We start from the raw sequence: 25,052 nt of genomic DNA, 5'->3' as shown, positions 1-25,052 counted from the left end.
TAAACAAATTAATTAATTGGCAAAATGAAAATTTATATTGATGGGAGCATGCAAACACATGTGCATGCACGCCAATCAAATTACCTTTCGTCGTTAACCATCCGAACCACATGGGCTTAATTCTGTGATTAAGCCACGCATTTTATTAGCTATTTCGCTATCATGCCTTGTAACTTTAGTTGGAGCACGTTCTAACGCAAGCAAACAAACAGTGACGCGAAGACCACCCATACTTGCACGCGCTACCGCACTGGTCAATCCTACGTACGTACGTATATAGTTATATTGGTATATTATATATGTTTTTTTTAAATAAATAAATAAATAAAAATAAAAAAAAGTTGATATGAACGATGATAATACCGAGTGGGTATGTGGCGGATTGACACTTCGGAGATAAGTGGAGCCCACCACCTCCATCCACTGGCTACTGCATATCGTCATGTCTATATATACACACACGCATAACGCAAGGAGCTGTGCGCAGTAGTGCTCTTTCAACTTCAATTTGAGAGAGAGCTAATTAAGTGGGTTTGGTTTTGTGTGGAACACGATGTGTCATCGTCTTCGCATGCTCCTCTTCCTCTCCTTGTTCGGCCTGTTGCTTTCGGCAGCGGTGGCGGCGAAGACGCTCGCTGGCGGAGACGCCTCCGGGATGACCTCCTCCGACAGGCGGCGCCGCCGAGCTCTAGGCAATGGCCTCGGAAGAACTCCTCCCATGGGGTACGTACCTATATTTTAATTATTATCGAGGATAATTAATAATGCGAAATTGATGGATCAGGTGGAATAGTTGGAATCATTTCCAGTGCAACATCAACGAGAATCTCATAAGAGAAACTGGTACGAATATTGTTTATTTTCCCTTTTCATACGATTTTTTTTTCGATTTTCATTGTACTGGTTTAGAACAATAATATTTTAGAATCATGCAAAAAAAAAAGACATTAATTTATTTATTTACTTATTTGAAGTGTCGACACTTGACCTAATGATGCCCGTGGTGTGAGATAAAGGCACGTAATGTGGTCCTTGCTGCTGGTGACAGAAGAAGTCAACATTTGAGATTAAAATGGAAAAAAAGTCGTCCACTATGTGTTAGGGTACCTAATCTCACACGTCTAATTAATATTAATTCCAAGGTACAAATTAAGTATTAAATCATATTAATCGAAAATAAAACTCGCTTAGCTTTAATTTTAAGGGCCAATATCACAAGAACGTAAAATTTTGATCGAAATAAAAGAAGAAATTTATTTTTTTAAATTATCATTTATAAAATATGGCCTCTCTTGATTATTAATTGTGAAGAAATAGTCTCTTCTGTGTGACTGGCTAACCATAATCATAATGGTGGAAGCAAAGCATGAACTTCGTGTTTAGTTTGGCATTTAACAAAATAATTAATTAATTATGATTGAATTAATTGTTATTAATTATGATACATATATACATTGCAGCTGATGCATTGGTGAGCACAGGCCTTGCGAGATTGGGATACAATTATGTCAACATAGGTGGCCTAATTATCTCCTTAATTTTTAATTTTTTTTACTAATCTAACTAATTCATAAGAAAACTCCATGTAATCATAAATCAACTAAGTTTTGATTTGTAAACAGATGATTGCTGGGGAGAGCCAAACAGAGACTATCAGGTGAGAATATTTTTTTGTATATTTCATTGATTTTTTTAAAAAATATTTTAGACCACACTTTCTATATATATATATATTTTTAAAATTCAAAAATTGATTTATCTGAGTCATTATATATATATTTTCTCACTGATCAGGGAAATTTAGTTTCTAAGAGATCAACATTTCCATCCGGTATAAAGGCTCTTGCAGACTACGTCCATGCAAGAGGGTTAAAGCTGGGGATCTACAGTGATGCAGGGTACAGTTGGTTATATATTCTTTTTTATGAATTATACATATTTTCTTTTATAGCCACGAAAAATGAATTAATTAAATGGAACTTCATTCATCAAAATTATTTTAGTTAATTAGAGGGGGTTTTTTAAAATGAATTATTGTAAATTCCAGGACGCAGACATGCAGCAGAACAATGCCGGGGTCACTAGGATACGAAGAGCATGACGCAAGAACGTTCGCCAATTGGGTATGCAAAAAAACCCCTTCTTTTCATACATTTCCATTGGAATATAATTAAGATGTTTTCTTTTAAAAAAAAACAACAATAATAATAATGTCAATTTCAGGGGGTTGATTACTTAAAGTATGACAACTGCAATAGCCCTGGCACAAGTCCGAGAGAAAGGTAGCTAATTAGTCTTTGTCAATAATAATAATAATAATAATAATAATAATAATAATATTATTTATTATTATTATTATTATTGATTTATACAAATTTAATGAGTTGCACTGCCACAGATATGCAAAGATGAGCAGTGCTCTGCGAAACTCTGGGAGGAATATTTTTTTCTCCCTTTGCGAATGGTAATTATTAAATCAATCATTTATCTATTCATTTATTTTCAGTGTTATAAATTTGTTAAAATTTTTGAAATATAAATAAATATTACAGGGGTGTGGACGACCCTGCAACTTGGGCAAGCAGCATAGGGAACAGTTGGAGGACGACGCAGGATATTTTTGATAGCTGGGGAAGGTTGATCATTTATTGTTTTACTTAAAGAATTTTAACAATTTAATAGAAAATTAATTTAATCAATTAAAATTTAATTTAATTTTTGTAATATTAGCATGTCATCTCGTGTGGATGAGAACGATAGGTGGGCATCCTACGCCAGGCCCGGCGGATGGAATGGTATTTTATTTTCCTTATTTTTCTGTCCACTTAAAATTGTAGAAAATATTTTTTATTTATTTATAAAAAGATAGATAATTATATATAGTTCGAAGATGGGAAGATGCAGAAATAAATAGGTCCAAACTGAATTTTCAAAGCCGACAAAAAATGACGTCAAAAAGCAAATTAAAGAGAGAGTGCAAATAATGTTAAAAAGAACCTCCAATTATTTATTATTATAAACATTATTATTCTTGTTGATATTGATTCTTATATTACTTTGCGAATATATAATCAATTGTGTAGATCCCGACATGCTAGAAGTCGGCAACGGTGGAATGACAACCGAAGAGTATCGATCTCATTTTAGCATATGGGCATTAATCAAGGTGATTTGCGATTTACAAACTAACAAATAACTAAAACGAGTGACTTGATTAAATTTTAGCGATGGAAATCCAATTTTTAGGCGCCTTTGTTGATTGGGTGTGATGTGAGATACTTGGGCAGTGATGCATTAGAGATTCTGAGCAACGCAGAGGTCATTGCAGTTAATCAAGGTATACCCAACTTGTAATTTTCGTAACGTTTTGGTCTTCTCTGTTAAATTTCTCTCGATTAACGTAAAATTTCAAATTCCTTGTGGATTTTTGCCAACAGATCCCCAGGGAGTCCAAGGGAAGAAGGTGGTGGGAGGATCAGCACAGGTAAACTAAAATTAATTAAATAATGTTTTATAGTATTTTTAAAAAAGAAAGTAAAACAAAAAAAATGCACGTGCAGGTTTGGGCAGGCCCATTAAGTGGCGGGCGGGTGGCGGTGGTCCTCTGGAACCGCGGCGGCTCGCCGGCGACGATCACCGTGAGCTGGTCGGACGTCGGGCTTCAGCCCTATACCGTCGCCTCCGCTCGTGATCTGTGGGCGGTAAGCTTGTCTCGGACGACTCATTTTCTCAACGTTCCAGGTTTCAGAATTAGAACATAAATCATTAATTGATGTTTAATTTCTGTGTTCTTAATCTTCAGCATTCGACCTACGGGCCATTTAGAGGGCAGATGAGCAGCGACGTAGCAGGCCATGCCAGCAAGATGTATGTTCTCACCCCGCAATAGAAGATGGAAATCTAATGCATTAAAAGGAGAAGATAGAGATCAGAGAGAGAGAATCGATTAAGCCAAATTAAGCATAATTTGCTCGCAGATTTTTATCAAGATATATAACATAATTAATATTTACATATGAAGTTGCAATCCATTGATTAGGTACGTAGTAGGTGCATGTTCCTACTATTTAATTTCAACAAGAGTACCATTTCTGAAATTCTATTTGTGGAGATGGAGGAGAAATAAAACTGGGTGCGTTTGTGTTCTTTCTTGTAATGTAAGTTAAGTTTCTGTGAAACTGATAGCCAAAATGTTGAGTCAGTTTCAGAGTTGGAGCTTGAATATTTATTATTTCAAATATAATTATAATTTCTTCCTCCTGATGGAAACTTAGTACCAACCTGTAACTTTCTCCAACAAAAAAGGTTATGCCCTCCAACTCCAACTCAAATCTTGCTGTCCAGAAAACCAGTCACAGAACATAAAATTATTCAGAAATAATGATAAATAAATGAAAAGTTCATATAAAAAATGGATTAATTGCAAAGTGAGCGAACAAGAAATATATTGGTACATGGGTAATCTCATCATTTAGTTAATCACATGCACTGATACATTTGCAGGTGGATAAATTGATTGGATAATCAGACAGGTTGCAAAGTGGGATCTTGCAAAAGTGAGCCACCACCAAACAAAGATTCCAGTTTATGATAGTTGAAACTATAACAAACAATAATTCTTTCGTGCAAAAGAAGATGAAGATTGGTGACATATCAAAGAGGATTTCGGTTATAGGGTACTTGAAAAAGACATATGACCAAGTGCTAACAAGTGTTTTTCTTCTCCTTTCAAACCTTAAAATCTTGTCGATTGCTTAAGAATAAGGCAAGCTAACCAACTTGTCCACTAATGGTATACGTTGCATTTTATCATTTAACTACCAGACCTCACCTAGAAATCTTTAGAGAGAGATCATCTAAACAAAGGAATTATTACAGGTCAAATCTGTCAGTTCCACATTCCTGTTCTCACCATAGCACTTAGAAGTTGCAGTGATGGCTACGATCAACACAATTTACAATATACAATTGTCGATACAGTTTCACATTCCTGTTGTATGGGAATCAACTTGTGTTTTACAGAATCAACTAGGACAGCATAATTACGCAAGGAATTAGAGGAAGCATAGATCTTAAAATAGTGCTGCAAAGATTATTCACAACAGCATCCAGATCACAACAGCATCCAAGACCTTTGAATCTCTGATCAGGGCAGGTGAAGTCAACTTGACCGAGTCAGTCCCTGATTATGACATACATTAGGCAAATATAAAACTCATAAATCATTGTCGTAGATCTTGCAGTTACTGATACTTTCATATACAAAAATTACAGGATACTGAGCGCAGTTTGGTAAATATTGATTGCAGAGGACTACAAAGGGAGAAGTACAATTTGGTATGAATTAAAGGTATACATTTGTATGTATTGTGAGATTGAATGCAGACACGCCAATCTTGTGATTGATTCTACATGATCAAATACAAAACCAACTTTATTGACCATTGGAGATCAACCAACATTGCCTGTTTTATCCCTTAACTCAGTTTTGAACCTCAGGCAAACCTCAGTTGAGAGCTTGACTATTCACAAAATTATATAAATGGGAACTTCTAGCCTTTTTGTATGCTTTGATTCCAAAAAAAAACTTTCCCAATTTTAGATGTATGTGTCTCGAATAAGTACCGCCTTCATTTCCTATACCAAATAGTCAAATACCGCAGTATCATATGCTCCTTCCTTATGCTTTGTCAACTGTGCCTCTGTAGTTTACCATATAAATACCTACTATGGTGATTAAAGCACCAAGAAACTGGATCGAGGAGAATGTTTCGCCAAGGTAGAGGTACCTGGGGATGGTGTGTGCATTGTTAGTCAATAACATAATGTGTGTAAATTTTGATGATCAAGCAACAACTATTTGCAGTGAAGTGGCTCAGTGATACATTAGATATTGAATAATAATATCCCAATTAAACTAGATGAGATTTGGAAGTCAAGAAAGAAAATTCCCTTTCTAAATACAAGATAGTAAATACCGAAAGGGCATACCCAAAAAAGGAGGCAAACATTGGCGTTAGAAATGTGAGAGAGCTAAGTCTTGTCAAGCTACCTGCATGTATACAAGAGGCCTATAGGGGTGAATTCCACAACAATACGCATAGATGAAGATAGAGAAATCTAACCTCTAGTTGCAAAGTAGAAAAAGACACCATAGCTGATTGCACTTCCAAATAAAGAAGTGTAGCAAAGAGCAAGAAGGTCAGCAGAAGTAAGATCAACTAATTTTCCATTCATAGCAGGGTCGTGGTTGAGAACAGAAATAGCCAACATAGGAAGCCCTCCAATAACCATGTGCTGAATCAAATTAAGTTAAACTTGGTTGAGCACTAATCAAAAGCAAAACTTATCTGTAGAGAAAATGATAGAAATCCAATCGATGAGCAAGGTTGAGCTTGAAATAACAAAACTAAGTTTTCAAGGAAGTTCTTGATGTAATTAGACCAATATAGAATTATTCTCTTCTATAGGAGATCATCTGCCACTAACCAATACCCAAAATGTCCATTGATTCCTCCAGATCTCCTTTTCAATTCTTCAAATTGGGGTTGGGGTCGTTTATATTTTTAAGGCGGCAGTGATACAGCATAGGATGGAATCGCAAGCTAGTATATTCACATGCATGTATCATTGAAGTTTAATTATTTTTAGTTTTTAGTCATGTTCTAGAAACTGTTTAGGATGACTCAGATCCTAAATTGAATCGAACTAATGTTGTTCCATCCAGAACAGGCAAAATAAAGAATTCAGTTAATGCTGCCTGCCATCAAACAGGTGTTGGTTATCAGTGGCCAGAACAAACACCCTTAGATTGAATTACTTCAGTGTCTGCATACCCATCCAGTTGCCATGACAGGATCAGAGTACTTGGACACCCAGCGGACCATAACAGTTCCCACTGCCATGCTTTGTGCTGCAAGAAGCATCCACCACTCCCCACTGCCCCATATTGAAGAATCACTCCCCTCCAATGAAAGTGCCGGAACCTGTACAGTGGACACCCAGGTGAATGCAAGAAAGCAATTAGTTATTGTAAGTAATTTTCTGTATATTTGCTCATAGATGTAGATACCAAAGCTCTAGTAATGCCTAAACTGGCTTATGTACATTGCATTGTATAAAATGGTCAAGAAAACATCAGACAAGAAATTGAAGTTTGCTTCAATATAGTTTCATGATTACATCCATAACAAACTAAACGAAGAGTAGGTCATATCAAATAAACATAGAGCAAATAAAAATGCAAAAAAAAATAATAATAATAACAAAGGTTTTTCAAATGAAACCACAAACTAGGTTCTGAAATCCATAAAAAAGAAAATACTAATGGTAGTTTTGGGAACTCTTATTCACAGTTTCACAGAATTCAAAGTTGACATGGTAGGAAAGACTACATAGAATCAGGTGCTTCCTCGTGAGGAAAGGCTAAAGAAGGTCCTTTATTAGGTAAATGAAAAATAAAAAATTCTGGCTCACTCCTACTCCTACATTATACTATGAAAAATCTAAATCAAATTGAATGACAAATTTCCCCTGATGACTAACAATTAGTACCTCCATCGCTCTACCACATGTGCATATCTAGTTTCACTGTATCACATAGACTATATAGTATAAACAACAATAAATGGAAAGAAAGTCATGATTAATGGGGATGGCTACATGATTTTACACACTTGCAATATATAAAGCAACTAATGTTAGTATTATTCAGATCTCCTAAATCGCTTTTACTCTAATTGACCCAACTTGCCTAACTAAAAATTTTATTGACTGTCATTGGACATGTTTATCATTTTAACATGTTTTTCTCAATTTATTGATAGATATTGGAACTACATTTTAATTTCTTTTAGTAGATAGTACTTTCAGATAATAGTGCTTTTTTCTACGCTTCCTAGCAACTTCACAAATACAAATTAATATTCTCAAATCAACTAATCTCCTTTTCTATGTGTTTTTTCTTAACTATCCAATGCTCTGACCCAAAATTGGTTTGTTATACCGTAGTATTCTACAATTTTTTTAGACTAAGAAGCTCACAATAATCTCACAAGAAACTTCTTTATTTAAAATGCTCCCTGTTTATTCTATTAATTATAATTTCATAAATGTCACCACCTTATTGAATATAGTTTGTGATACATAAAATTCTCATTTGAAAAAATTTCTTGTTCGTCCATCTTAGATATCTTATTGATGAAACACAACACGGTGGATAATCACATCAAGTAGGAACAATAAAATAACAATCATCGTGATAATGGGTTGTGCATACCATCAAAACATTGATATGTGCCTCCACTCAATGATTATGGAGTAGAACCAACCAAACACAAGGTTCATTTTGATAACATGAAGCCTGTTACAACCCCAATCTAAGAGGGCAAGGAGTGACCGTCGAAGCATAGAGCCCAAAAAAGCGCAACTCCTAGTAGGCTTCTAAGAGATATAGGTCAGCAACGTAGTAAAATACACACTGAATTGAGCAAGTGTGAATGGGCCATGAGTGTAAGAAGCTTTATTGGATTAAGTATTCTAAGCAATGAGGCATTTTTTGATGGAAGTGCTTAGGTTCTCAACAAGAATTACATAGTTAAGTGTGCTCAATGTGGTCCATGTGGAGCAATCCAAGATGAGTAAACTTTCAGATAATTTCCCACCTTGAAATCAAATTCCACCTTGGGACAAAATCTGATAATGATAGATATTGGCCAAAGTGGGCAATTGATGTTGGTGAGCACATAATGTGTTATAAAGCCTATGGTTATCTCCATGAGCAAGCAAAATTTCTTAGTGATATAAAAAATAACAACGGACAAATTTTAGTTAAAATCTTCAGAATGAACAAGTCAACATCAAATATTAAGATCATATAGCAGTTTCTTCTGTAATACATCAAAATCTGGTCAAATCAATATGCAGCATACAACTTTGTAGTATAGCTTATGTTAATTGTCGCTAATGGTTTCAATTAAGCCTAGAAAATATGACCTCGAGACAAGAGAAATTGATACAACCGATCGAATTTAACCTCAAGAAGAAGAAGTCCAATGACGCCAACAACAAGTCCCGCAGCTCCAACGACACCAATTGATTCGCCAAATAAGATTGAAGCAAGTATGGCAACTGTTAAAGGCTGTGAATCAATGATAACCTGCAAGTATTCCAAACTCAAAATTAAAGTTACGGCTAAGATGGGAAAAAAAACTTCTCTTAGCAAACTTGAGGATTATTAATCCTAACTATTAAATATTTTGTTATTCATTGATATAACCAAAAAAGTGTTGTAGATACTCACTCAGGAGAAGAATACATGTTTTTACATAGTGGAGATATTATGCCACATGCAAGTAATTCTCATAAGAAATATGAAGAGAAGCTCATCAAATATCAGAAAAAATTCAAACAAGAACCACTGGCCGCCTTGAACAGAGAATTTGCAAATACTTTAAAGAAGTACAACAGGTGTTTTAGCTGAGACTGCATGGTTTGTTGATTAGAGCATCAAACGATTGGTAGAAGAACACATCTCGAATATCTGACTATAAGAGGGTGCACTCATCAAGGAATTGGTTCTTGCCTCAGACTAAGCATTTTCTTCCTATGAAAAAGAAAGGAATTGTAGCACAGCAATTCTGGGTCACACATACTGTATGATACAAGCTAGGCTCATCAGAGGATAGGACTCAAACCAATATTTATGAATCATATCTCATGTGTCCAATATCATTGCTGTAAACATTGGGAAATTTCTTATACTCACAGGAAACAAACCAACAAGATAATTTTGGGTTATGATATATCTGAATAAATACTGTGTTCCACAATTTATTATAGTTAAGAATCTGAGGTCATGTTGGGTATAGGGCGGAATGGTAAGGAATGGATTATTCCTTGTGCAATTCCATTTTGGAATTTAGATCAACCAATTTAAGGTGTCTTGGAAATTAAAACAGAACTACAATTCAATTTCATCCATTCCATAGTTTAAGAACTGGAATGGACATTCAATGTCTATCAAAGACCAACGCTATCCACTAGGTAGGATAGGCAAGCCAACCAAGAAAAATGGACAACCAAGTGGGGAGAACCTAAAGGTTTGGCTATGTTAGTGTAGGGTCTAAAGAATGTTCGTATCTCCACAATGACATGATATTGTCCACTTTGGGCTTAAGCCCTCATGGTTTTGTTCTTGGGCTCTCCCCAAAAGGCCTCATGCCAATGGAGATACTTTCCATCCTTTTAAATCCATGATCTTTCCCATGTGTTTTAGATGTGGGACTATGTTTGCACCATTACAACCCAACAATCCCCCCCTCAAATAAAGGACCACTGGAAGCTCCGCTACCATTTCTCATGATCCGGCTGTCATTTCTCATGGTCCGGCTGCCATGTCCCTCATGGTCCGAGCCTCCCCTATTTCCTTTATTTTCCCTGAGGGTCCCCACATGGTTAGATCTGGATCATGGCTCATCCGGCGGTTAGTCCGGTGAAGAGCGGCCTCGCTCTGATACCAATTGTAGGGTCTAAAGAATGTTCGTATCTCCACAATGACATGATATTGTCCACTTTGGGCTTAAGCCCTCATGGTTTTGTTCTTGGGCTCTCCCCAAAAGGCCTCATGCCAATGGAGATACTTTCCATCCTTTTAAACTCATGATCTTTCCCATGTATTTTAGATGTGGGACTATGTTTGCACCATTACAACCCAACAGTTAGTAGTACAAAAAAAAGTTGGACAAATTGGGTACGCTTGATGAGGGTCAACTAAGTCAAGCAAGATAAACAAGTTAGATAGGTCTTGGAGAACAAGGCTGTGTGAGTAGAAGCTAAAGGGGGACACAATCAATGAGTTAGGAAGATTGGGGAAGGAGTGTGCCAACTAAGTTGACCTAGTTGAATGGCTAAATGGGTTACGCTAGCCAAACGAGAAGGCCAGGTCAAACATACTGAGCATGTCACCTTGACCAACTTGTGAGCAAGTCGATCAAGTGGGTAGGGCAAAAGATATGGGCAAGCTATATGTGTCAAGTAGAATGATCGAGTTAAGCAAATTAAACTAATTAACCAATCAACTAAGCTAGATGGATGGGAGCTAGCAACCAAAGGCAAGACAGCCAGGTCATGCAAGCAACACACACTAGGCAAGCAAGGTTACACAGTATAGCAAATGGGTTGAACAAGCTAAAACAATTTAGAAAAATACCATTCCCCAACATTCAAATTCCATTCAATTCCCAAACAGCCTAATAATGCATTTACTATTGAAAAAAAAAAGTATATGAACACGAGAGAAAGAGAGAAAGGAAGGTAAAGGGGGTGGATGGAAGAGGGAGCATTTAAGAGCTTCTTTCTCCAAAATGTTCTTTTTTTTTCAAATTGGATGAACACAGTCAAAAAGGGCAAGGAAAAATAGTAAAAGAACCAAAACAATCTCAACACAAACTTAGATAGTCTTCCTTGATTCTAAGCCGCAGAATGCCTCTGATAAAGCCACAGGCCAGCTTCAAACTATCCAAATTCCAATGCCTTGAGCAGAATCTATCTCTCCTCCTTGCTAGCACCCGTAATCACTGAAGCTTCATTTGGATCCACGTTGTTGTTCAGCATCAACTCCTTTTTTTTGTTAGAAACTAAGTAAGATGGTGCCCCTTGCAATTTTGATCAGAGCTTCCTGTCGAGCATGGATTTACTACCAACACAGAGGGGGGAGCAGCAGTCAACAGTGATGTGAGCTAATTCAATCGAAGGGATGATTTAGTCATTTTAATTGTGGCCTCTCTTTTTCTTTTCCTCACTTGGCTCCTTCTCTATTCCATCTCATCCAACGAAGTAAACACAGCCTCAGCAACCAAGGGAAAATGTTGAAATATTCACCCATTAATAGCCCGTAGATTAGAAGAAAGCAGTTACGAACTTACCTTTAAGATTGTCTATCTTCGTAGTCCAAAAACTAAATTTGGGTTTATAAGAAATTATATACTGGATAATTTTGCATGATATCCTGGTTGAATGAGTTGAAATATTAGGATAACTGCCAAAGGCATCCATGTAGAACGCAACATATTTATGAATTAAACTGCAAGCGAAATAGAAGAGGGACGACTAAAAGATTTTCAAGACGTACACTACCCAACCCAGCTGACGTCTTTTGCAATCCTTCTGCAAGAAATCCCTGCGAACGCATAAAAAAATGAGTTGTGGTAACTACATCATGAAATTATCTAGCAAGTTCACAAAGCCAAATCTTTCTAAAGCTTACATCTTGATTGAAATAGCTAAAGCGTAAGTTCCCCCACCTGAAAGAACGCACCATCCACGACGCCAAACAAAAAGATGGACAGCCAAGCCAGCGTCCCCGCCGGCAGCTTCCTACCCCTGGACGCCGCAAATCCAATCAATATCAACCCCGCGGGGATCAGCCGGAATGCGGAGACAAAGAAAGGCCCCGTCTTGGGGATCACCTCCTTCATCGCCACCATGGCCGTGCCCCAGAAGAAGAACGGAGACACAAGGAGCGCCCAGCTCAGCGCCTTTCCTACCAACCCAGCACCGAAGTCCTCCCGTTCCCCGCCTCGATCGACCTCGAAGCTCAACAGGGTCTTATCCGCAGTCGAAGGCAGGAGCCGGTCGGCCTCGTCGAAGGCGGCCACATCCACCGCGTAACACTCGACATCGGAGCCGGTGCCGACACAGTCTACGGCGGAGGGGTATTCCGCCGTGGAGCTGGGCGGCATGGGGGGTTCCTTAGTGCTGCAGCGGGCAAGGGTCCTGGGAAACGGAAGCTTGACGCTAACTCTAACCCTGAGACCGGGAATGGAAGTGGAGAAGGAGACATGGGCATTCGGTGAAGAAGGTGGATGGTTGAAATGGGGAAGGAGGACGGAAAACGCAGTGGTTGACATCGAGCTGTGCATTTTTTTTATTGAGTTCGAAGAAGAGAAACAGAAGCAGAAAAGTAGGCCAAATGGATAACGTCGACGAGCGCGTGGAGAAGAGCAGAACAGAAGAACGATGGAACGACAAGAGTTTGCTAACTTTTTCAGTTCACTACTCAGAAATTGATAAATTACATTAAACTCTCGACAAAACATGTGAGTAAGTGCAAATTTAATAAGAAAATTATTTCTAGGAGATTAGATAATGATTATTAAAATATCACATTCTTTCATAAAAAAATATGTGCAGGTTTAGTCATAAAGTCAAATTTTAAATCTGAAGACAAATGTATTGTGGTAGGTTAGGTAACTTGATGAGCTATATGATTGGATTTGACTAATATTTAAAAGTTGACCATGACTAAAATTCGTGTTAATGTTTGATGAAAAAAATTCGACCAAGTCAGTTTGCCAAAATTCCACTGGTGAAACTTGATTAAATTTTAAAAATTCGTTATGGTAGATACATCAATCGATCCTCGCAAATAATAAAACAAAAAGAAATTTATCTTGACATTTTCCGAATTTTATTTTAAGCTCGCGGCGGCGGCGGCAAATGATTGGCTGTTTTACTCGCAAAATCAATCAACGAACTGGAAGAACAAATCTAACTTTGAAACCACTGTTTTCTTACAGTGCACATCGATACAGTATTCGTTATCAACGAGTTATCAAGCAGTGTTATTTGGAACGTGTAGGTAGGTATTCAGGCCAGTCATATATGAAAAACTGGTTCAAGAAAATCATGAATCAGCATAAGCAACAGCTTCAAACAAGTGTGAATTGTCTGCTATAAGGGAAGAAGCTTCAAACCTACATGTGCAGGAACTAAAATGTCACACATGAACATGGATGACAAACTTCGAGCGATGTGATGTTTCTGAGCAAAGCAAAACAAACTGCAAATGCAAGCCAAGCATTTAACATGTCGGCATCCATCTTTGCTAGAAGTGTATTTCATCATGACTAAATTTAGTGTTGAGGACTATCGAGAGGATAACAAAAGGTGCCAAAATCCAAAACTAAGTAAGTCTAATGACAGAACAAAATATGATAAGCAGATTAAACGCCAAAAGGCATGAACAAGCGGAGACCAGAATGAATATACTGATGATAGAAGACTCAAAAAAAAATCAGGATGTTTGCCAAAGAATCCATGCTTGTTGACGTTGTCATTGTTGATAAGAACATGCATGCCTAAGCACATCATCTAGACAATCATTATTGATAGAAAATATAAATTTGACTATCAGAAAAATCAAGCTATAATTAGTGAGGCAAAACTTATACATTCAAAATGAAGTGTTTGTCACATTTGCAAGAGAAAAAAAAAAAGGTAAGCAAAAAATACCTTGGATGGGATATAGTAGGATGGCAAGTAAATTTGATTGAACCCAGCTTCTAAAGGAAACCTCAAGAGAATATCATGATAAAGAAGAATATTTAAATACTAAGAAATCAAACTAAATTCTCAAACTACATAATATAGAAAAATAAAGATCAATACTTGTGAGGCAATAAGATTTAGTCAGCTGACAAATAATCAACATGGTAACTTCCAGGACAGATAACAACAGTGATGAGCCATTTGAAGTCCTTCCTCATTGTTCAAATGTATATTTGTAGAAGCAGTCTTAAAATTTCTTCCATAAATACTTCAAATACATTGCATGTTGTTCCAAAATTAGAGAGTTCCTCATTGATTCCATTACAACCAAAAATCTTTCTCAACAAGTAGTCAAAATATGCTGTCCAAGTACGTCCTAGATAGTCTCGGGAGATCCTCGAGTAGAATGGTTGCACAATTCTATAATGGACGATATAAAAGCAGATTTAGCTCATAAGAATGATTGATATCATCATACATGAAGATCCATTGTACACTTGCATTTTATGGCATCCAACTTTTCACTATGCATTTAACCATGTTGTTGATTGTAGCCTGCTTTCTTAATACTGGAGGGACAAAATAAAAGAAGTTTCTTTGGTTTTCCCTGCTTGTACATTTCAAAAGCTTAGGCAGTTCGATGTAGCAAGTTCTCTAAGTACAAACTTGAAAATTTTCCCAAATGAACTAATTAACAGGAATTTTGCACTATAAAACACATTTTTCCTGCCAAGAAGATACCATTCCAATGCAAATTACAGGGTATAACAAGGATAACTGCAGTACAAACATATTGCTTTGCGATACCACAATCAAGGTGTTTATAGTAACACGCCCTTATCATAGAATAAATACACATTCCAGTAGGCTAAATATTAATTAAGAATCCATAAAAAAAAATTTGAGTGAAAGAAACCTCTCTTTACCAGCCAAAATAGTATCTCGATCATAGGCAAGAAGAGTAGAGGAATCAAAACAACGGATGTAAGTCATAGAAAACACATATTATGTGGATCCAATCAGACAACAAGTAAACTACCATTAGCAGTGCAAGAGGAAAGGAGGAGAAAAATTAGAAACATACTTCACGGCATCGTGTAGCTCACCTTTTCAAATTTTCACTTTCAGCATCCTAAAACACAATTTACAGGATATTTTTCACTGTATCATGATAAAGCTTAAGTATTTGCCAGTTACACCAAAGCATCTTCCTTCTCGCGAGTCTGAAATCTCCATCTTAAAACCGAAAGACACATCCCGGGCTCAATCCACGTACTCGAACTCATCCTCCTTGAGATGAGAGATGAACTTGACTGGGCGGGGTTGCCCTTCGACCTCGATTTGGAACTCAACCTTGAATGGGAGATTGGCGGAGATCCTTTTCCCTTTCCAAACCCCGACATACTGCTTGATCACCCCTTCCAGGCCGTTGAGATCCAGGTCGGGAGCCTTCTGCACGTGGTAAACCTTCAGCGGCACGATGACGCGAACCCTTTTCCCGATCTTAGCCGCCGCCAGCTGCTCCTCTTCCTCTATTTCGGCAGAAGAAGAAACGTCAGCGGAGATGACGGCCTGGCACGTGACACGGTGTCTAGCCCTAAAAGGAAGGATGATCGCGGTGGGGCAGGGGCGGAACAAAGAGGGGCGAGAAAGAGGGGCGATTGGAGCGGCGGAGGGAAGGGACTGGAGGAAGAGAGACGGGGAGATGGCAGCGGCTGCGGCGGTGGCCGGCGTCGGCATTATCGGGAATCCGATCTCGAGCGGCTTGGGCGGTCGCGGTGAACAAATCGAGCGGAGAAGGGATAAGCAAAGAGCGACGAAATTATGCACTCCACAATTTTAGGCGATCCGATGGTTGGTCAAGGATTTTTAACGAACAAGTGGTTGGCAGGCACGCGCGGATATTTTTAGAGATATTTTGCTATATTTGGTCACACAAGGTTAAATAGCATGAATTAATTTATTTTTTTAAAACAATAATAATTATTTTTTTACATCATATAACTCTATTTTTTAAAAAGCAATTAATCTACCTCAAATATTATTTTATATGATTTTATATCTCAGTAAAAAGGTGCCCAAAAGTGAATTAAGGAATAAATATCTGTGTACATGTTATCGAAACAAAATTCTGTGCATGTTTCATAACCACACTCAGTAAAAGGTGAATCGAGACATGGTAGCTCTAAATAAGAACGCACAGGTGTACCTCATTCCATAATGTACAAGTAGCCTATGAACAAAACCAGGCAAGATCACCTTCTGGCTTTGATGCCTCAAGCCTATGACTTGCGCTCGACGAGCCTATGACTTGCGCTCGACTATCCGGGTCACAATGCCAACTGCAATTGTAGTTCCTGATGACCTTAGGAATGCCCTTCCGAGGGCTTTAGATTTCGAGAACTCCTCTGCACATACAGCTCCATCCAGTTGCACCTGGAAGGACAACCAAGTAGAGCAGCCAGATCAGAAGATCCAACTAGGCAAGGAGGTAGCGAAGTGACGAATATTGCTCTAAAATTGGCAAATGACTCGGAACCTCAAGTTAACAGATAGGCGACACGGTTTTACCTCTATGATAGCACTTTGTTTTCCCTTGAGGATGCGTGGTGCTGTTTTGGAGACTTTTCCAGTCTTCGGGTCCAGCAATGATACCATCTTCGACACCCTTCCTGCCTCTTTTGCGTGATGTATATGGAATTCAACCTGTATGAACCTATTTTGTTTTAATCTCTCTAACGATGAGGGATGGTAATTTGTCGACCGAGGTTGGACAAATGTATTAGGTTTCGAAGCCAGACCTGAGATCCAACTAGAATCGGTGTTGGAATGTCCAAGACAAGTATCTTTAGCTCCAAACAAGTAGCCACTTGCACTGGATAATCAGGATGACAGAGCACTCCGCCAGCTAAAACATGGCCAGTCTCGATAGCTTGTAAGGTGACAGCAATATGATCACCAGCTCTTGCCATATTGCAGCTGATTGAGTCTCGCTCAATAGACCGCACTGTTGCCAGCTCTCCTATAGGCATAACCAGAACCTGCACAGAAGACCAAATTATCCCATCACGAATTGTCAATCACAAAATTCATTATATAATAAATTAACAGTGCAATTAGATGCACAAAACAACCATGCATAGTCGAACATCATGTGTGATAGATTTGTGTGACAACTTCAAAATGAACTTACTGTTTACACCTTTAGAACTCTTTCATAAGAGGAAATATATCAGCGACAAATATAGCAGGAATACAGGATTATGAGATTACAATATACAAAATAAATCACCTACACCTAATTTCAATCAGATTTTTTCCCATGAAACCTTTTATTACTCACTTTTTTTACTTTTCCCAAGCAATTAATTGGAAAAAAAAAAAGACATACACCCCACCAATGCAAGAAGAGTAAATGAAAACAAATGTTCAGTTTTATACTTGGACATCCTTTTTTTGTTTATTTCCAAGAAAATTTAAGTAGTAAACTGATAGTGTATGAAATATTTCATAGTTAGTAAGATAGCAGCAAATCAGATGAACTTGCCATGTTGGAGATCTGAGTCAACAGCAAACCCACTAATTTATGATAAATATATATAATCAAAATCATAAATGGTTATTTTGCAATAAGGTTGGAGTAAGTGAACAAGGTTCTCACCAATATGAAATCTAAAACAGGGTCAATGCACATAGCCTTTACCCTTGAATAGCAAAAAGACCATTTAGCTGCTAGAAACTTTCACGCACATTTGCAAATGGAGCAACTCAGCAACCTTACCATTTCCTAAGGTAATCATAACCTAACAGTCAAACCTACAATAAAGTGTATGGTTCCAAGGGTACTGAATCAGTAAATTGTTGAGTCAATGTCAAATGCAGCAACCTAATTTTTTATAGTACACATGGCAACATCAATTAGGCATTCTAATAATTAACCTACATGGAAACTAATAATGTGTGTGCATTAAGTAGCCCAAAGTAGATTTTGCAATTAATGGTAAGCAGTGTCCAAATTTTACCTTTACCTTTGAACCATTACGGATTGCCCCAGTCTCCAATTTTCCACAAGCTGCAACCTGCCCCATAGAGGTCTTGACAACATCACATATAGGAAGAATAAGAGACTTTGACACATCCCTCAAAGGTGTCTGCAATGAATCTATTGCATCCAACAGACAAACCCCTTGATACCTGCATCAACTTTTTTTAGTTACAAAAAATTTAAGAAAGGAAGGCAATGTGCATACATTAAGAAGGCACGGATTATTAAGGCCTTCAGAATTGAAATAAGTCTACTATTATCAACATTTTGGTGATTTGCTATTCAATGCCAACAACCATAAATCTGTATGAGAATAATTAACGATGTGCACATATACATGGAAGATCCACCAAGATAATAATCGTACTGCAAATTGCATGGCTATCTTAAATCTTAATCCCTATTATATAACCATCACCAAACTATAACACAGATGTGAAAAATTAGTAGTGAAATTAATAAAACACAAGTTGTGTTGCGAGAACTACAAGCTGAATAGATATTTGAGCATGCCTTACATCTATGCAGCCTTTTGAGCATACAAGCATTATTATCACCCTTCCTGAACACAAGAAGAGGCAGTATTGAAGTGTGTTTAATGGAGTCTTGGAAATTATCTAAAAGGTAAAGGATGCTATATCCATCATCTATGCATCCTTTTGAGCATACAAGCATCATTATCACCCCTTCCTATACACTAGATGAGGCAGCATTCAAGTGTCCTTTATGGATACTTGAAAATAGTCCTATTATTTGTTTTCATTAACTGCTAACGTAGTTGCTTCAAAAAACATGCCACTTCCTTATTGGAGTGCATCATAGATCTCCAAAATATTTTTTCTTTAACTTATAATCAAATACAATTTTTTTGCACTTTAAGATAGAAAGATATATTAGATCAGCTTTAGCAATAGCCAATGGAATTATTAGTTCTATATCCACAAAAAATATTGCATATGCAAATGATCATAAGGTGCATTCTCTTCCCCCTTTTTTTTTTCTTTATCAAGCAACATACAGTACAGCCCCGACAAAGTATGATAAATGATGGAAGAAATTATTTTCCTACATATAGCTAGCCCAAGAGCATAGCCCAAAATTATTTGCCTCATTTTCCTACATATACTAAAATATTCAAAGAACTTAATTATAAAGATTCAATTTTTAATTGCAATTTACAAGCAAATAAATGATACTAATCTTACCAGGAAGATAACCTAACATCAGTAGAGGTTGTAACCAGATTCTGGTTTTCTACCGCACTAAGAGGAACCCAAATGATTGAGGAATCCTTGAAACCACAGGAACGAAGAAATGCACCAAGTTGTGATTTTATAAAATCAAATCTTTCCTTAGAATACCCCACAACATCCATCTTATTAACAGCGACAATGATTTGCTCAACACCAAAACTTCTAACTAGTTGAGCATGCTCCCTTGTTTGTCCAATACCATAACCATCCATACCTGCCTCAAAGGAACCAGTTGATGCATCCACAACGAGAACGGCTGCATCAGCTTGTGCTGCACCTGAAATCATATTTGGTACAAAATCTTTGTGACCAGGAGAGTCAAGTAAAACAACATGATACTTCTTGGAGTCAAAGTATGCAACAGCAACAGTCATGGTCACTCCCCTTTCCCTCTCTTCAGTGCTCTCATCCATTGCCCATGCATAAGCAAATGAACCTTTTCCCTGCATTAAATAATGGCTTGATTATCTACTGAATTTGTAGGAAAAAAGGATAGTAGTAGTAGGAACAGAGAGAGATATGAATTATGGGGCACACATCAGTGTTAGCATCTAGTATATATACATATATATGCATCGTAAATATACCTTTTCTTTAGCCTCTTTTTCATATTTATGCATTTCTTTCTTAGAGACTTTTCCCAAAAGATGTAGCAATCTTCCAGATAAGGTAGATTTTCCAGAGTCCACATGGCCAACCTTGTAAATTTATTAATTAATTTCATGGCAAAAAAAAAGGTAAGATAAACAATAGGTGGAAAAAATCATGCTCGGGCTTAAGAATCGGTTTCTCACAATTGCAAGATTTAATTGCTTCAGAATTCCTGGTTCTTTCTCAATTAACATCCATTCCTCTGGTTGGTACTTGGTCTCTGAATTCACTTTTTTGTTACGAATGGGATGCTTACCCAACTTTAACTGGTTCAGATTACTGCTCAGTGGTGCTGATAGATTCTTATTCTCCCCGGAATGACTGCTCTCACTGTCACATACGCTACTTACTTTTGACCCATGAACAGAAGGCACAAGGGTTTCATTATCTGAAGATAATACTAGAGCCTCCTTTCCTTTACTGTTGGATTCTGCCCTTCTATATTCTGGTTGTCCTATGCAAACCAGAAAAAAAATGTCAAGAAAATACATAACTTCATGAGGTTGATTTAGTAAAACTGATGCAAATTGTGGAAGGATAATAAAAAATTCAATTACCAAAACAATTATAGATAGAACTAAAAGATTTCAGGTTGCTAGGGTAAATACCAAAATAGCAAACTTGAAAAGATAATCAATATATTATATGATATACAGATGACAAAAGTACATAAGCAATATTGAACAGCTAAAATACTCTTAGAACATATTATTTGATGTATGATAACATGGAGCTAAGGTATCAAACTACGTGAGACTAATAGTGCCAGACAATTAGAGAGAAGCAAGACAGAAGGGACGGTTAAAAAGGAGAGACAAGAGAGATGCATAATTACAAAAGAGCAGTAAAGAGAATGGGACTACAAAGATGAAGAAGAGAAGAGAGTGCAAAAGGGTGAGAGAGAAGAATATAGCACAGAGAGATCTCAGTGAACAGAAAGTGAAAGATGAAGAAGATCGGAGACAGAGCAGAGAGAAAGATAGAGAGAGGGGAGTAAATAAAGGAAGAGCATGCTTGCAGGAGTTGACAGCTTTTGCTCCAGAAAGATTGCATGATAAATTACACTATAGGCCTTTATTTATGGACTCAACTCAAGATATCATGATATTCAAAATAATATATTAACTATCTCAGTTACTTTCAAAGAGGTGAAGCAGATTTCAAAGAAAGATGCAGGGACATGATTCAGGAACAAATTCTAGCAAAAGAAATCTTTGGATTAATAATTTGTTATGTAGTACATTGCTTTGGTGTTTTGCAGCTCGGACAATGGCTCAGTGTTCCTCGCCTTCTGAACACATCTCATCTAACACAAGACTATAACATGCAAAAATGACTAGCACAAGACAAAAACATGAAAAGAATGTACTCTATTAACCTATTGATAATCCATAAAAACATTGATTGTTTGTCGCAAACAGATCAAATTCCAACATTGTTTATGTTAGTTTGGCAGAGCAGTTGCACATGATATAAAGCTCTGAGCAACCTATACCAGAAAAACTTGTAATGTCAAACATCATTGGCAGTTAAAATGTACGATATGATACCTTTCTCATACAAATTGGGTTTTCTGCTTTTAAAGTCATCAACAAGATTGTTAGTTTTGGGTGATATTTGTGCATGAGACTTGGATATTGCAGATGCTCCCAAATCTTTGGTTGCAGGATTTATTGGGCAAAGAATATACTCTGTGAATAATATAGTAATATCTTGAAGCACAGAATCATACAAGTTCATGCTATATATGCAAGCTCATGGCATATACAAATCTATTTAATTCGAAAACTTTAACGCACCCTTTTGTTTGCCATAACTGGAAGAATAGACAAAAATAGCGCCACATATGTCGCAACAAAATGAAGTTTCATCATTGTCATATGAACAAATTGGACATTGCCAGATTCCAAGCTTACTGCCATCCTTACCAAGCTGAGATGTCACTTCTGTTCCAGGGAGTAATGTGTAAGCCCAAAAAGAAATATTATAAGATTTAAGTTAATTATAAGGAAGATAGTCAGCAGCAAAATGCAAAGCCATGGCAAAATAACACAAAAATGATTGCTTAATGAACTGCATCAAATTGACACAAACAAAGAAGGGAAAGAACATCACTTACTATCTTCATAGTCATCATACCCATCAACTTTTACTTCATACTCATAATCATAGTCATCATAAGTGTCATAGTCATAATCATAGTCAAGCCCATAACTGACTTTTCGAGGCATTTCTCTGAAAGATAAATTCAAGGAATCTAATATTAATAAGCAAATTAACTGGTGAAAGAATGTTATTGATCCATTGAAGCATACAGAATATGAGTGATAAAAGGTACACTAAGCTTCTATTTAAGTAGAAACGAATGGTTTAATTCACCCTTAACACTTCCCAAAAGCATCTTAAGATGCTTCCATTATGGATACAAATATATAATACAAGGGAGAATAAAAAAGTCAAGTCTTATTAGTATTAGTAGAACGTCATTAAATGTACATAAGATAAGGAGCACCAAAAAAGAACTTGACCAACAAGTAGATACGAAAAATGACCGTCATCATTTAGGCAGTACCAGAGGTGTTTGCCAGTCTTTTATCTTTGTTAGGGAAGGGGATTCCAGAAGGTAGCTACAAACCACATTCTTACAAAGCAAATATTCAGGTAAAGAGGGGCAATTATTCAGGTAAAGAGGATACTTTGATTAAAAAATAAAACCCTCAAATGCCAGAGAAAGGGAACAAGGAATTCTATAGGGAATATATTTTATAAGATAATTGACTCTTCAAAATTTCCTAAATCAGGAAATAGACCGCCATGTTTTCTGGAATAAAAAGACAGATATAAAACTCAAATCTCTCGATAAGCATGATAAAAATGAAATTTGGCACTGGTTCAACAACATGGAACATGGGCAAACCACGTTTCAGAGGAGCTCATGACTTTCAAATACCAATTCTGTTCCATAGACAATTGATTCTCCAAACAGCTACTATTTTAAACTTAGCTTTCTCAGTTTGTTGCTAAGGAATATGTATTCGTTGAATAACCTCATAATGGTACACATTAAACAACAGTTAGTAATCTATCCAAAGCCACTGTGAATGTACCACTGAATTCCTGAAATTTGCTAAATTTATACCTATGCAACTGAAACGCTTACACTATGTATCACACTCAAATCGCACTTAAGCAGACTAAGTGCAAAACATAGCATCACTAACTTCCACTTGAAACAAATTGAAGAGTAATTATAGCATGACCTGCATTAGCAACTGACAAAAGTCTCGTATTTCAAAGATAAAGAGTTCAAAAAATTATTATTTTTTACAACAAAAAGAGGAAAATGAATGAAGAAATATCGTCAAAGTCTCGCCAAATAGGAGCACAACAGGATTTAAAGAAAAATAGGTGGAAACGTGATAACAGAGTGGAGATGAACCTTGCTGGGAAGAATCGTCAGAACCGGTTCCACTTTAAGAACGCAAACATAGACGATGGAATGGAAGAATGGGACAGGAACAGGCTCGATCTCGCTCAATCGCGAGCCCTGCGGGGCCGCGACGACGAGAAAGGGAGAAGTACGGCGGAGGCGAAGGCCGTGGCGGGTGGAGGAGGAGCTAACGCAGGAGGACGTCGACGGACGCAGGCGAAGTTGGGGATGGAGATGAAGGGAGGCACCGCCGCATCCCCGCACCGAAGAGATTCGGGTTTTCAATAGCATGTCTATATCAGTGGGTTTTAAAAGGCCGGCCCATTTTTTGGCCCATAGTCTTAATCAAGCGGCATGCATCACTAGAGTTGGGCTCATGGCCCATAGGTCTACCCAACACAGGGCAAAGAGAAAAAGGAAAAAAAAAATGAAAAGTATATGAGCATTTGTGTGAAATATTTATTTCATGAAAATGGACTATCGATAATATGTTTTCTTGTTTAAATTAAATGGGATGAAAAATAATGAAGAATAACTTTTGTGAGCAAATATTTAAAATATATTTCATCCTAATAAATTGATTTCATTCACTTTAATTTGTCAAAAAAAAATTATGACCATAAATAAATTTGGATTTATGTCGACTCCACATTATTTGCACCCCTAAGTATCTCTGTGCCTTTATATATAAATTAAGTCCTTTGAGATTATTAAATAATTTTAAAATTTGTTAAAAACTAAAAAAAAAAGGTAGCTAGGTTTGTATGTTATTCAGCCTACAATAATATCAATTTAGCATAACTACTAAAGTATTTAATAAAAAAATCGATATTTTAGCTTTGGATTAGTTAGAGTTATTATATAATTTTGATCAAACTTATTTCATAAAGAAAAATAGATGCTTTAGTTTTTTGACATGGATTAGTTAGGTTTAGAAAACAAAGAACACTCGATACTTCAATTCGAACGTGAATAGATACATCCTTTAACGTAGCGTAATCCCTTTGAATATTTAATAGAGTTCGATGCACCCTCCCTTTCATAAAATATTACATAACTCGATCGATCCAACTTCACTCCATGTCAATAAACATTCATTAAATTAACTATTTATGCTTAGCTCAACCTATATATAATATCATCACCCTATAAGCCTAGCTTATATTAATATATATACGCATGCAGCATCAAGACAGACAGGAAAACGAGTTGGATAAACTCAACTAATACCTAATTATAATTAATTGTTTATTTATCAGCTCTAATTATCATCTCCATGCTATTATGTTAATTAATCAACAAGCAACGACGCAAGGACTAAGTACATGTCTTTGTTTATTTATAA

The 25,052-nt window shown here is 36.8% G+C and overlaps 4 protein-coding genes across 8 annotated transcripts; 1 reads left to right on the top strand and 3 right to left on the bottom strand.

The window, feature by feature from the left end:
- Window positions 1-495: 495 nt before the first annotated feature.
- LOC141838123 (alpha-galactosidase-like) lies at window positions 496-4,243 on the top strand. The gene is made up of 15 exons (XM_074725521.1): window positions 496-723; window positions 785-843; window positions 1,461-1,517; window positions 1,623-1,657; window positions 1,795-1,898; window positions 2,048-2,123; window positions 2,224-2,282; window positions 2,399-2,464; window positions 2,553-2,636; window positions 2,731-2,795; window positions 3,084-3,166; window positions 3,247-3,337; window positions 3,438-3,484; window positions 3,561-3,701; window positions 3,803-4,243. The coding sequence occupies exons 1-15, from the start codon at window positions 554-556 to the stop codon at window positions 3,887-3,889; spliced, it is 1,224 nt and encodes a 407-aa protein (XP_074581622.1). The 5' UTR covers window positions 496-553; the 3' UTR covers window positions 3,890-4,243.
- An 864-nt stretch (window positions 4,244-5,107) lies between these two features.
- On the bottom strand, window positions 5,108-12,959 carry LOC141841805 (WAT1-related protein At3g02690, chloroplastic). 4 transcript variants are annotated; one of them, XR_012602830.1, is made up of 8 exons: window positions 12,303-12,959; window positions 12,131-12,178; window positions 9,035-9,157; window positions 6,837-6,986; window positions 6,126-6,297; window positions 5,992-6,052; window positions 5,626-5,789; window positions 5,108-5,182 (listed from the first exon to the last, which is right to left on the bottom strand). XR_012602830.1 is itself a non-coding variant. In XM_074729997.1 (7 exons), exons 1-7 carry the CDS (start codon window positions 12,918-12,920, stop codon window positions 5,176-5,178), a joined length of 1,179 nt encoding a protein of 392 aa, XP_074586098.1. In that variant the 5' UTR covers window positions 12,921-12,959; the 3' UTR covers window positions 5,108-5,175. The 4 variants fall into 4 exon arrangements, 3 of the variants coding, with proteins under 3 accessions (XP_074586098.1, XP_074586097.1, XP_074586099.1); XM_074729997.1 differs by lacking the exon at window positions 5,626-5,789; XM_074729996.1 differs by lacking the exon at window positions 5,108-5,182 and having other exon boundaries at window positions 5,199-5,789.
- Window positions 12,960-15,400: 2,441 nt separating this feature from the next.
- Window positions 15,401-16,162, bottom strand: LOC141838884 (ferredoxin-thioredoxin reductase, variable chain-like). Its single transcript, XM_074726492.1, has one exon. It carries the CDS (start codon window positions 16,066-16,068, stop codon window positions 15,592-15,594), a length of 477 nt encoding a protein of 158 aa, XP_074582593.1. The 5' UTR covers window positions 16,069-16,162; the 3' UTR covers window positions 15,401-15,591.
- A 233-nt stretch (window positions 16,163-16,395) lies between these two features.
- On the bottom strand, window positions 16,396-23,953 carry LOC141838883 (uncharacterized). 2 transcript variants are annotated; one of them, XM_074726490.1, is made up of 10 exons: window positions 23,717-23,953; window positions 22,397-22,512; window positions 22,077-22,223; window positions 20,421-20,731; window positions 20,214-20,324; window positions 19,579-20,069; window positions 18,357-18,522; window positions 17,130-17,369; window positions 16,900-17,034; window positions 16,396-16,764 (listed from the first exon to the last, which is right to left on the bottom strand). In XM_074726490.1, the coding sequence occupies exons 2-10, from the start codon at window positions 22,506-22,508 to the stop codon at window positions 16,633-16,635; spliced, it is 1,845 nt and encodes a 614-aa protein (XP_074582591.1). In that variant the 5' UTR covers window positions 22,509-22,512; window positions 23,717-23,953; the 3' UTR covers window positions 16,396-16,632. The 2 variants fall into 2 exon arrangements, with proteins under 2 accessions (XP_074582591.1, XP_074582592.1); XM_074726491.1 differs by having other exon boundaries at window positions 20,421-20,722.
- Between the last annotated feature and the right edge of the window lie 1,099 nt (window positions 23,954-25,052).

This window comes from Curcuma longa, chromosome 11 (assembly GCF_044706935.1).
Source record: "Curcuma longa cultivar G26 ecotype Majalengka, Jawa Barat chromosome 11, ITB_CL_G26_1.1, whole genome shotgun sequence".
NCBI classification, from domain to species: Eukaryota; Viridiplantae; Streptophyta; class Magnoliopsida; order Zingiberales; family Zingiberaceae; genus Curcuma; species Curcuma longa.
Note: the sequence above shows the minus strand (reverse complement) of the source record. Positions and strands in the feature narration are given on the sequence as shown.

Bases quoted from the DNA above. Each gene is read 5' to 3' on its own strand.
- LOC141838123 (XM_074725521.1), top strand. From the start codon at position 554: ATGTGTCATCGTCTTCGCATGCTCCTCTTCCTCTCCTTGTTCGGCCTG. The intron at 2,124-2,223 runs GTATGCAAAAAA...TGTCAATTTCAG, and splicing joins CAAGAACGTTCGCCAATTGG to GGGGTTGATTACTTAAAGTA. The intron at 3,338-3,437 runs GTATACCCAACT...TTTTGCCAACAG, and splicing joins GGTCATTGCAGTTAATCAAG to ATCCCCAGGGAGTCCAAGGG.
- LOC141841805 (XM_074729996.1), bottom strand. From the start codon at position 12,920: ATGCACAGCTCGATGTCAACCACTGCGTTTTCCGTCCTCCTTCCCCAT. The intron at 6,298-6,836 runs GTATGCAGACAC...AATTTGATTCAG, and splicing joins CTGTCATGGCAACTGGATGG to CACATGGTTATTGGAGGGCT. The intron at 6,053-6,125 runs GTTAGATTTCTC...GTATACATGCAG, and splicing joins TTTCTACTTTGCAACTAGAG to GTAGCTTGACAAGACTTAGC.
- LOC141838884 (XM_074726492.1), bottom strand. From the start codon at position 16,068: ATGCCGACGCCGGCCACCGCCGCAGCCGCTGCCATCTCCCCGTCTCTC.
- LOC141838883 (XM_074726490.1), bottom strand. From the start codon at position 22,508: ATGCCTCGAAAAGTCAGTTATGGGCTTGACTATGATTATGACTATGAC. The intron at 20,732-22,076 runs GTGCGTTAAAGT...TGGTTTGCATAG, and splicing joins CAGTTATGGCAAACAAAAGG to GACAACCAGAATATAGAAGG. The intron at 16,765-16,899 runs GTAAAACCGTGT...TTGTCCTTCCAG, and splicing joins AACAAAGTGCTATCATAGAG to GTGCAACTGGATGGAGCTGT.